Here is a 13,184-nt window from a genome sequence, read left to right as displayed (position 1 = left end):
TGGCTCGTCGCCACAACGGTCTGGTACAATGTCCGCATTACTGCTGATGCTGCACCAATCCGTCTGTCAATCTCCCGCTCCATACTACCCTCACTTGTTAACAAGACCCCGAGATATTTGAACCCCTTCACCTGAGGCAACAACTTATCCCCAACACGGAGGGAGCAATCCAACATTTTGCAGTAGAGAACCTCAGACTTGGAGGTGCTGACTCTCATCCTGGCCATTTCACACTCAGCTGCAAACCCCTCCAGTGCACGCTGGAAACCTTGAGATCCTGTCCATGAATATCACAAACATAATCGGAGACAAGGGACAACCTTGGCAGAGTCCAACACCCACCGAAAACATGTCTGACTTTGTGTCGAGAATATAGACACAGCTCTTACTTTGGATATACAAGGACAGGATGGCTTGTAGCAACTGCCCCAGTACCCATACTCCCGCAGTATCCCCCACAGAGCGCCCCAGGGTCCATGGTCATAAGCCTTCTCCAAGTCCATAAAACACATGTCGACTGGCTGGTCAAACTCCCATGCCTCCCTCAGCACTTCTGCAAGGGTGAAGAGTTGGTCCGTTGTTCCACGGCCAGGACGGAATCCGCATTGTTCCTCCTGGATCCGAGGTTTGACATCGGTCGAAGCCTTCTTTCCAGCACCCTAGAGTAAACTTTCCCAGGGAGGCTGAGCAGTGTGATGCCCCAATAACTGGTGCACACCCTCCGGCCCCCTTAATTCAGACCATTCTCAACATAAAGGATAAGTTGTCTGAAAAGTTGTCACAGGTACAGTTCTCAGCACACACCCTCTCAGCAATTGTCAAGGCAATTGAAACTCGATTTGGAGGGTTTCCCATGATGCAAGGATAGCAGCATCCACCATCTCAAAGTTCTGACTGTGGTGGCTTGCTGCTGAAGAGAAAGATCCCATGAGAAGATAATGGTCCAAGAGGCTCGCCTTCTAGACACTGAGTCTTCTAATGATGCCAGCACCAGTGGAAATGCACCAGTGGGAAGTGAGCCCTTATACCAGCGGTCGGGAACCTATGGCTCGCGAGCCATATATGGCTCTTCCGGTGACGGCATATGGCTCCCAGACAATTTTGAGTTGAAAAAAAAAATCAGTTTGGAACTGATTTTAAAATACTTGTGATATTTCTTAATAATACTGTGTCATTTTAAAGTAAACAGAAATTAGTTTTGAAGATAAATTTCACGGGTCACGGGTCACCCGTGGGTCGGGTCGGGAACCAATGGCTCGCGAGCATGTCCGGGTCATTGTAAAGGTGAAGAAATCAATTTTATCAGATAGCCAGCTAGTTTATCCGCTTCAACCCTTGTAACGGAAAAGATGGCGAAAAGAAAAAAAGACGATGATTACCGTGCATTTCAGGCTGCGTGGACAGAGGAATTTGCATTTGTGGAGAGAGCAGGATCTGCGGTATGTCTAATATGCAATGATAAAATTGCATCGATGAAACGGTCAAATATAAAGTGGCACTTCGATACGCCATGCAGCACCAGAAGTCGCATTAAAAGTAAGACATATTTAATTTATTATACGTTAAAAATACTATATGGCTCTCAATGAAATATATTTAGAAATATTTGGCTTTTATGGCTCTCCCAGTCAAAAAGGTTCCTGACCCCTGCCTTATACGATGACAGTTTCTTCTCTTTCGAGAATACACAGCAGTGTCCCCTGTGGAACAAGAGGTTTGCCGTTAGGGGTAATGTGAACTGGGGGTGGGGGGTTGCAAGGAATGCGATAGCCCCACGAAGGAAGGGAAGAGAGCTGGGATAAGAGTTAAGTTTACCAAGCTTGGACCTAAGAGAACGAGGGGGAGAGATGCCCCCCCCCCAACACACACACACACACCTTAACTAAATGCCTGCTCTGTTTACCTATCTCGTTTGTTTTTCTTTTCCTTGGATAATACCTAAGTCTCCAAGGCGTTGGATTAGATGATTGATTGCGGAATGTTTTGTTTTCTCTTAATGATTTTTTTTTCTGTGGCGGCCAAGAATTTTCCGTGGCAGGCCACCACAGCAAAATGTTACCAGTGGAAACACTGCACAGATGACAAGCACCAAAGCAGAGGATGGGGTGCAGGAGTACCTCCAAGATCCAGACAAGACACTGGGTTAATTGAAGGCTTATCCAATGATCAGACCCCTTTTCTTACAGTACAATGCCACACAGCCATCAAGTGCTGCTGCTGAATGACTGTTTAGTCAAAGGGGGCTTATTTTCACCACACGCTGTAACCGTATGACAGACAACAATTTGAACAGACTATCTTGAAGCATTACAATCGCCTTTACAGGACTGCAGAGTAAACTAATAAAAGGTGGGTAGTAGAGTAGTTCAGCCATGCTCTGAATAAGGTGGCCTTGAGACATTTTAACTATTCACAGGCAGTTGCACTTTGACAATTTCAATTTTTAGTTACATATTTCATAGTGTTTCTGTTTTTCTTTTACATATAATGCATGTTAAATGCAACATTGTACACGCATAGCACAAATGCTTTGAAGAGACTTGATTTATTAGTAGGGGAGGGCTTATTTTCACCCGGCATTGTAACAGTATGCTGCGTTACAACTGCCTTTGCTGTTAAAAGGATTGCAGATTAAATTAATGCTGGGTAGTTTAGTTGGCCCATGCTCAAAATAGGGTTGCATGTAAAATGCAAGATTCTATCTGGTGGCACAGTTTAAAAAGACCAGTTTCATGATATTTTACCATCTTTAGATTCATTTTGAGTTAGTCAAACTTTGTTCAACCCTGTTCTGAGAGAAGTTTATAGGATACTATTCTGGTAAGGGGAATGCCATTACCTGATATGAATACAGTACATGCTTTAATGTAAAACATTTGACTTGGGCATCCGGGTGGCGTGGCAGTCTATTCCATTGCCTACCAACATGGGGATTGCCGGTTCGAGTCCCCATGTTACCTCCGACTTGGTCAAGTGTCCCTACAGACACATTTGGCCATGTCTGAGGGCGGAAAGCCGGATGTGGGTATGTGTCCTGGTCGTGACACTAGCGCCTTCTCTGGTCGGTTGGGGCGCCTGTTCGGGGGGGAGGGGGAACTAGGGGGGAATAGCGTGATCCTCCCATGCGCTACATCCCCCTGGTGAAACTCCTCACTGTCAGGTGAAAAGAAGCAGCTGGCGACTACACATGTATTGGAGGAGGCATATGGTAGTCTGCAGCCCTCCCTGGATCGGGAGAGGGGGTGGATCAGCGACTGGGATAGCTCGGAAGAGTGGGGTAACTGGCCGGATACAATTGGGGAGAAAAGGGGGGAAACCCCCCCCAAAAAACATTTGACTTGGGGGAAAATTAAGTTCCATGTTCTATGGATCTGTAAATTCACTTTGTTATATTTTCATGTTTGTGTAATGTTTTTCACTCTAACATGGAAAAATCAGGCCTTCTCTGGTGAAAGCCATTTTCTGCCAAGCAAAACATCACACTGGTTTTGTGCTTACATACCTTACAATCTCTGCTCTGAATACTGTAATAAGATAATCTTCTATAGCAAGTATTAATATACATTCATTCATTGATTATCCTAACTGCTTATCCTGCTCAGGGTCACAGGGATGCTGGCACCTATCCCAGCAGTCATGGGCGGCAGGCGGGGAGACACCCTGGACAGGCCGCCGGACCATCACAGAAATAATAATATACATTCAGAGTATAATATGATATATAAATACAGAGAACAATATCTACTACTGCTACTTTCTGCTGTTCCTGTTAGGGGTCGTCACAGCGGATCATCTGATTTTAATATATAATATAACATATAGTATAATAATATAAATATTGAGTATCAATATAATATATGAATAAAATTATAATATAAACATAAATAATAATAATAAATTACTAAAAAATGTTAAAATTTTAATTGCAATAAATTAAATTTATTTCAAATTAAATTAACTTTAAAGTAAGTTAAATTATATGTAAATGAAATATAAAGTAATTAAAATGATTAAATAATAATAAATATTGCTGGGATAGGCTCCAGCATCCCCGTGACCCTGACAGCAGGATAAGCGGTTTGGATAATGGATGGATGGATAATACAATATAAACATAATATAATAGAGTATTAATACAATAATATACATTCAGAGTGACCCAAAAGGGTTCAGCCAGTTAATACAGTCGTAAACTACAGAATAATAGTCTACTGGAGTAAGCAGCATTGTGTGAATACCACATTCATACTGTTAGATCCACCCTTAATGAAATGTAACACAATGTTGAAGTAATCCAAAGTATTTAGAATACGTTACTCACCTTGAGTAATCTAACAGAATACACTAAAAGTTACATTTTAGGGCATGTATTCTATAATTTGCAGTGGAATAAATTTTGATAGTAACCCCCCCAACACTGCATCAGTCACCTGCCACTCAGTCCCATCTAACGTCAACCCTCTGACAGGCAACATACTGATTCATCCTATCTCGTTTGCTCTCTCTCTCTTTTCCTCCCGCTATCTATTTCTCACTTTCCTCGCTCATATTAGCCCACTCTCAATTTGTTGTCTGAGAGTTGCTGATGTCGAAAGTATTATCTCATGCAAATAGACCTCATGACAGGCTTCTCTAACGCCCTGCAACCCCAAACTTTAAAGGTGGTCCCTGCTGATAAAGCTGAGTGAGGCTGTATTGAGTGTAATGACGGGCTTAAAGCACTTCCCTTTTAGGCTCTCTTTGATGTTATTGTGCTCACGTCCTCACAGTCCCAAGCCCACTTTCCCAAAGACAATTCACAGCGAGGTGCTGTAACGGATGTGGCATGGTGTGACATCACCAGTCTAACCAAACGCTCTTTAAACCAAGAGTGAAATGTGCTGCACACAGCAGCCCTCATTCCAAAGAACTGCAGAACGAAAAAGCTGAAAAACAAAAGTTTTGGGTTTTTTTTAACCGTAAACATCCACCGTAAAAGCTTAACATGGGTGGCATAGCGGTCTATTCTGTTGCCTACCAACATAGGGACTACCGGTTCGAATCCCCGTGTTACCGCCGGCTTGGTTGGGCATTTCTACAGACAAAATTGGCTGTGTCTGCGAGTGGGAAGCCGGATGTGGGTATGTGTGCTGATCGCTGCAGTAGCGCCTCCTCTGGTCGGTTGGGGCGCCCATGCGGGGGGGGGGTAGTGTGATCCTCCCACGTGCTACGTCCCCCTGGCGAAACGCCTCACTGTCAGGTGAAAAGAAGTGAAGGGGGGTGGAGCAACAACCGGGACGGTTCGGAAGAGTTGGAGTAGTTGGCCAGATACAATTAGGGCGAAAAGGAGGGGGGACGGGGGGGGTCAAAAAAAAAAAGCTTAACATGGATCAAGAAAAACTACAGAATATGTCCTACCTCTCTCGCAGGAGCGCCCCAGGTAGCCAGTCCCGGAGCAGTCACACACATAGCGATTCCAGCCCTCTCTACAGAACCCGTTGTTCTGACAGGGGTTGCTCAGGCACTGTTTGGGCGGTTCCTTGGAGCAGGAGGGCTTGACCCCGGCTGCCTTCTGGACCTCTGCGAGACGTCGGACGTCCTTGCTTTGCCCGTCAATGAACAGATCGCGGATGCAGCCCACGTAGCCGTAGTTGAGGAGCGCTGTCCACACTTCAGTGGGGAACACCAGCCCCATTTTGTTCTCCGGAAGACCGCCAAGGTAGAGATTATCGTCCAAGTCCAGGATCTCACTCTCGCCGGGGGCCGTGTACCCAGTGCGAATGGTATTGATGGAGATGGCACCTAGGACACAGGGATTACAGTGTGAGAGTCAAAATACGTAAACTGACTTTCCTGTCGAGTGTTCGAAACACAAACAGGCAAATTTTTGCTGAAATCAATTTGGGCATAAAATGCAAAAACACACCAGACAAAAGTACACACTTTACACCTGATTTAAAATGCATTCATAAAAACATGATGACTAATAAGAGATGACTTAATAAAGAAATTGACTTAATAATAAGCGTTATTTATGTGGACAGGTTTAAGATTTTCTTCATTGGGGAAGACTGATGAGTGTGGATTAAACACATTAATCACAGGAGGGCGAGACTATTAGTAGCCTAATCTGTGATCCTCGAGAGTATCCTCTCCATTTACTCTATTTCCCATAATAAATCTCCCTTATCTGTACAGCAGTGGTCATAAAAAAAAAAAAAAAAAAGAGGAAAAGAAAAATCGGTGTCCCCTCTATCATTTCAGCCAGCCAAACAAAAAAATCCATCGCAGCCATCTTTTTGGACTTGATTAACGGGGTGCAGGCTGTTTTATTTTTTATTTTTTTCACCCCGTCCCTCCTTCTGCTTAGCTCTTCAACACATAAACCTGCAGCGTGACTTCGAGTGTTTCCCACACCGTGATTTATCACTCTCATTCAGGTTTAATTCTCGATCTGGAGCACGGTAAACAACAGTGGACATGACCGGACTGTAAAGCTGCGGAAAGGAAGGCCTCGCAGTGGGACTTAGACCCGGTGATTAATTTGTGTATGGATCCGTTACTCTCAGTGCAGTTGCTATTGTGGATCTTTAATTAATGGCGGCTGCTTTTGCCGCCCGCATCTTCGTGCTGTAATCTATATACCATAATGCTGGGGAACAGCCCGAGCTGCTGCTGCTGCCGCCTGAGGACAGCGGCAGGGAAACAGAGAGCTAAGGACGCTTGAAAATAAAATTGCCATAGAGTAATAATTTGCATTTTGAGTGGCAGATGCATGCAAGCCAGATATGAAGTAGCTACGAGCATCGTGCCTTAAAGGTTGGCAGAATGGACCCAACTACTTGTTTGCAGAATAAGAACACAACTTTTAAGTTACTTCTAAACTCAAAATGTTTTTATTGGAAAACAAGCCTCAAGCCACACATGAATTCTAAGCAGGGCTGCCTGGCACAGTCTCAGGACACATTAGACAAAACTTAATGGGACCTACATTTCACTAAAACAGACATTAGCATACATAAATGTTTGTGTAATGATTATATACATATTTAATGTATAATAAATATTACATGTAATATTAGATATAATTTTGGTAAATTATTTATTACTATTATTATTATTTTGAAACATTTTTTGCATCTTTTTTTATATTAATTTTTTTTCATTATTATTATTATTATCTTATATTATATATATACGATGAGGCACAAACGTCTAAGCCCAATACCAAGATCTGTTTTCATCACTCATCAAAAACTAGTTGATAATTAAATCAAATGATACATATGAAGCAAGATTACATTTGCAGATGCTGTTGTCTCATAAACACGTTAACTCGATACGTTTGTCTTCAGATGGTGTTGTTGTTTTAAGTCTGGCCTTATCTTAATTTGGATAAAAGTGACTCAGTTCTTCTTTGTCCGGGAGAACAGTTTGGTCTCCAGCTACTTCACTCGAGCTCACTAAACTAAACAACTGCAAACGTTAGACAAAACTTAATGGGACCTACATTTCACTAAAACAGACATTAGCATACATAAATGTTTGTGTAATGATTATATACATATTTAATGTATAATAAATATTACATGTAATATTAGATATAATTTTGGTAAATTATTTATTACTATTATTATTATTTTGAAACATTTTTGCATCTTTTTTTATATTAATTTTTTTCATTATTATTATTATTATCTTATATTATATATATACGATGAGGCACAAACGTCTAAGCCCAATACCAAGATCTGTTTTCATCACTCATCAAAAACTAGTTGATAATTAAATCAAATGATACATATGAAGCAAGATTACATTTGCAGACGCTGTTGTCTCATAAACACGTTAACTCGATACGTTTGTCTTCAGATGGTGTTGTTGTTTTAAGTCTGGCCTTATCTTAATTTGGATAAAAGTGACTCAGTTCTTCTTTGTCCGGGAGAACAGTTTGGTCTCCAGCTACTTCACTCGAGCTCACTAAACTAAACAACTGCAAACGTTAGACAAAACTTAATGGGACCTACATTTCACTAAAACAGACATTAGCATACATAAATGTTTGTGTAATGATTATATACATATTCAATGTATAATAAATATTACATGTAATATTAGATATAATTTTGGTAAATTATTTATTACTATTATTATTATTTTGAAACATTTTTTGCATCTTTTTTTATTAATTTTTTTTCATTATTATTATTATCATCTTATATTATATATATACGATGAGGCACAAACGTCTAAGCCCAATACCAAGATCTGTTTTTATCATTCATCAAAAACTAGTTGATAATTAAATCAAATGATACATATGAAGCAAGATTAAATTTTTTTTCAAATAACATGACAAAATGTACTAATTTTAACAGAAAGTCGACATTTTGCTAGTTCCACCATTTGCCTTAATGGCAGCTTGTATTACGTCCGGCATTGAGTCTACAAGGTGACTGGTGACTGTGAAGGGAACGCCACACAAGTCAACAGTCATCACTTCTCCTGAGTGTTTCAGTCCACTGTCTTCCTGGATGATTAATAATTTTCCTCACAACGTCCCCCCCCCCCCCCCTTTTTCTCCTCAGTTGTACTTGGCCAATTACTCCACTCTTCCGAGCCATCCGGGTTGCTGCTCCAACCCCTCTGCCGATCTGGGGAGGGCTGCAGACTACCACATGTCTCCTCCGATACATGTGGAGTCACCAGTCGCTTCTTTTCACCTGACAGTAAGGAGTTTCACCAGGGGGACGTAGCGCGTGGGAAGATCACGGTATTACCCCCGGTCCCCCCTCCCCCCTGAACAGGCGCCCTGACCGACCAGAGGAAGCGCTAGTGCAGCAAGCAGGACACATACCTACATCCGGCTTCCCACCCGCAGACGCGGCCAAATGGGTCTGTAGGGACAACTGACCAAGCCAGAGGTAACACGGGGACTCGAACCACCGAGCCCTGTGTTGTTAGGCAACAGAATAGACCGCCACGCCACCCGGACGCCACACAACTTTAAGCCCGAACAGAGGACATAGATGAGACAACATGATGTAGAATAGAGTGGTGCTTCCTTTTAGTTAGTGCACAGTTGTGCAGCTCCAGAATAGGAAAACGGCCACAAACGTGCGTCACCGTAGGTTTCTTACACAGCTGCATCAGCCATAATGCAGCTGTGTCCGCAAATTAACCCCGAGCTCACAACTGAAACTTCAACATGTTGATTCATCTCTAAGCAAGACCTTCCTCCAGCCTGCGACAGTGAAGTTCTGGTATCTTTCGGGCCATGCTGCTTCCATTTGTTCTGAGATCAGAGAGGTGTTTTTGGAAACTGCTTTCACTGTAGCTTTACCAACCGGGGTACGGAGCGCTTTGTTAATCTACTTTTGAATCTCGGCTGCAGATGCTGTTGTCTCATAAACACGTTAACTCGATACGTTTGTCTTCAGATGGTGTTGTTGTTTTAAGTCTGGCCTTATCTTAATTTGGATAAAAGTGACTCGGTTTCTCACAATCCTTGCACCGTGTGTCGTACCGCGCCTTTAGAAACGTCCAATTTAGCTGCAATTTGGTGGTACTGAGTCAGTTCTTCTTTGTCCGGGAGAACAGTTTGGTCTCCAGCTACTTCACTCGAGCTCACTAAACTAAACAACTGCAAACGTGCTTACAAAGTGTAGCTTTTTCAAAATTAAAGCACCCGCGGTAGCAGCAATAACACATCAGGGACTATATCAATGATGTCAGTATGTGGTATAAATTGTAACAAGACTGTAACAACTCACACTGCATTCAGAGTGTCCGTGTGTTACAACATCAATAAAAAATAAGATGTGACCATAGCAATACATCTGAACTATGCTGGGGGGGGGGGTGGCTGTGGACTGGTGGGGGACTTTTCACATATATTATTCTGGGATTGCCCAAAGCTCCTGGATTTCTGGAAGAATGTCCAAAAGGAGATTTAAACAGGTTTGGGGTATAAACTTTAATGTTGATCCAGCACTTTCTACATCGGGTATACTTCCTGATAATATAACAGATAGTGTCTTAAATTCTTTATTGAGAATTCCACTTTTAATAGCAAAAGAAAATGATAACAGCTTCCTGGCTGAAGCTGCCGCCCTCCAGCATGACACCATGGAGAGACGGGGTAAAAGATGTCTTCATCATGCAGAAAACCACAGCAAGGTTACAACTGAAAACAGACAGGTTTGCTGAAAGATGGTCACCATTAATGCAGGCAAAGCCAGAACTTTAGTCAACTCTTCTTTTTTTTGTGTGTGTGTGGAATTTTTGGTCCTATTGCACTTGTTCCTTGTTTTTTCTCGGGTGTGGGCATGTGCTGTACATGTGCGTGTACTCTGTGGATTATTGTTGAAACAAGTGTAATTGTATAAGTTGTAAGTTGTTTGTGTTATGTTGAATAAATGTGTTGAATAAAAATAAAAAAAAATCAGTTCAAGAAAAAAAGATGTGCCCGGGTAGTGCAGCGGTTTATTCCATTGCCTACCAACACGGGGGATCGCCTGTTCGAATCCCCGTGTTACTTCCGGCTTGGTCGGTTGTCCCTACAGACACATTTGGCTGTGTCTGAGGGTGGGAATCCGGATGTGGGTATGTGTCCTGGTCGCTGCACTAGCGTCTCCTCTGGTCAGTCGGGGCGCCTGTTCGGAGTGGGGGGTGGGGGGAATAGTGTGATCCTCCAGTGCGCTACGTTCCCCTAGTGACTCCACATGTATCGGAGGCGGCATGTGGTAGTCTGCAGCCCTCCCCGGATCGGCACAGGGGGCGGAGCAGCGACTTGGATGGCTCGGAAGAGTGGGGTGATTGGCCAAGTACAATTGGGGAGAGAAAGGGGGTGGGGGGATGTAACAATCTTTTGAGGAAATGAAAAGAAATGGTGTGAAAAGCAAACTAACAATGTGGAGGCTATGACCCAGCCGTGGGTTGCGTTCACTGTGCTCTGCCTGTAAGCCGAGGTTAGTCAGCTCTCGTGCACCAATTTCTGTGACAGACAGCTAAGGACCTCGTGCACAATGATTAACCTGGCCCTACTAAAATGTTCCAGTGCATTTTCTCAGGGTCTCGATCTCAGGCATCTGTTCCACCACTTCCTTTAACCACCGACTGCCCCCCACTCTCTCCACCCGCAGCTGCTGTGACTTCCAAGCATTGCGCACTTGGCAAGGGCCAGCCATCACACTGCCAGAACAGCTCCCTTCAGGTTAGAGCTAACGAGCTCACTACATCAAACTCATTAGCAAGGAAAGTTTTCTCAGAGTCGAGAAGGTGCCCGGGTGAAAAATAAGCGTCAGCACTGTGCATGTGATCAGTGACTGAAATATGCTAACTCCGATCCCGCCTAAGCACACATCAGCCGCCTCGTGACAGTCTGTGGTCCAAACGTGAGATATCTTGGGATAGTTAGTGATATCCATCTATGCATATACCTCTACAACATGGGCAACATGGGCCACGTTGTAATGGGTGGAGGGTGGAAATCCACACATACACTCGTCACCTGCTCCAAAAATCCTGTTTATTCAAACCAACGGTTCAGCACACTGTGCCCTCGCCGAGGTAGAATGAAAGTTGAGGGGGTGTTTTTCAAGGATGGTTGACAGGTGTAGTGCTGTAATCATAAAAGATCCCCTACGGTCACTTTGTACTGGGGCTTTATTAAAGAGCAACTAAATCCTATACCACTTTTGGGAGTTTGTTACCATCAAAAGCTGAAAAAAATTCTATAAGTACTGGGTTGATTCTGGGACCAAGTGATGTAAGCACGGCAGGTTAAACCACTGCAGCTAATAACAGTAATGATAGTTTTGATTTAGGTGTGTTTATGAGCACGTGTAGACAACAGCCAAACTGTGTGCTAAATCAATATAATATATTATCAACCATGTACTAATCTTCATAGTATACTATGTTGACGAATGTGCTAGCCATTTTGTACTAACAGGAAGTTCTGCAACACATGCACTCACAGAACTGTGACAAAGGAGAATCGGCCAACTTTAGGCAAAAAAAAAAAAAAGAGTTACTGAAACGTTCTTTGGATGTATTATTTCATGATAGAAAGAATAATGAATGAAAATGAATAATTATTCATTTTCATTCATTATTCTTTCTACCATTTTCCTTTGAGATGGCAGAGACACTCCTGTAGATGTCATTTACTATGATAAGTCAAGTCCAGCTTGTTCTTGTTAGCTGAGTGGGCTGTAGCAAAAAAAAAAAAGAAGTGTACACCAATTGAGGTTTGGCTTGCTGCTTGGCTGTGGGCCGTGTCGTCGTCTGCTATCCCCCCCCCCCCCCAGAATCAGAATGTTCTGGCTCCAAAACAGATTGCATTATTGGACATTAATGTCCACCAGAAGCACACTCAAAAATCAATTCGATTAAGCATGATGGAATTTTGGAGTACACTTCATTTTGTCCGTTTTCTTTTCTCTTTCTGATTTTTTCCAAATAAAACAAATCGAACAATTACAGTTGAAAGACTTGATATTTTTTAACATTCCCAAATCCCATTTATCCTAATCCTGCTCCCCTCTATCTACTCCTACCCCATCCTGCAGGCCCCTTCTCGGAACAGAATTATAATACATTACTGTAGGTTAAATTTAAACACGAAAAAGGAAACCAAAGAAAATTGTTTTTATATAAGTAAAAATAAATAAATAAAACAAAGAAGCGAGTAAATAGATAAAAAATCAACTACTGTAGTAGCATCTGAGCCATTTTAATGGTCTTTTCGGGCTTTATGGGGTTGGGTTACTGCTGACTGTGTATGTGGTGGTCAAGCCACAAGGTATTCATTCACTTGTGAAGACACTACATACTCAAAACAGAAATTAGTAAGTAGTATGCATTTGGGACACATTTTCAATAGTTCTGTCAGTGCATGCTCATTGCAACTCCTAAGTTGAACAGACTCATCATTGACGCTATTACCTGCAGCTGTGTTTATCCTGCTATGCTTACATCACTTGGTCCAACGATAAATACCCAGCAGATGGGGTTTCACCCTCAGATGGTAGCAGACTCAAAGAAGTGGCATCGGATTTAGTTGCTCTGTCAAGCACGGGGCAGCTATACATGACTTGTTTCAGAGAGCGGGTTTTTGAATGTGAAAGGAGGGTGCTGTCAAGTCTACAGTGAACGTGTCCTTTTTAAAGTGATGTAAGTGGAAGATAAGAGACGGGTGT

The 13,184-nt window shown here is 42.6% G+C and overlaps 1 protein-coding gene across 5 annotated transcripts in view; it reads right to left on the bottom strand.

Moving 5' to 3' along the window:
* The window catches only part of LOC130123237 (neurexin-1a-like), a 456,613-nt gene that overhangs the window by 263,879 nt on the left and 179,550 nt on the right, over positions 1-13,184 (bottom strand). For all 5 annotated transcript variants that reach the window (XM_056292379.1, XM_056292376.1, XM_056292378.1 and 2 more), the window contains one exon: positions 5,398-5,781. In XM_056292379.1, coding sequence (XP_056148354.1) covers positions 5,398-5,781 — 384 coding nt within the window. The remainder of the gene's footprint in view (positions 1-5,397; positions 5,782-13,184) is intronic.

Source organism: Lampris incognitus, chromosome 13, assembly GCF_029633865.1.
Source record: "Lampris incognitus isolate fLamInc1 chromosome 13, fLamInc1.hap2, whole genome shotgun sequence".
Taxonomy (NCBI): domain Eukaryota; kingdom Metazoa; phylum Chordata; class Actinopteri; order Lampriformes; family Lampridae; genus Lampris; species Lampris incognitus.
This window is presented reverse-complemented; position numbering and strand designations above follow the sequence as displayed.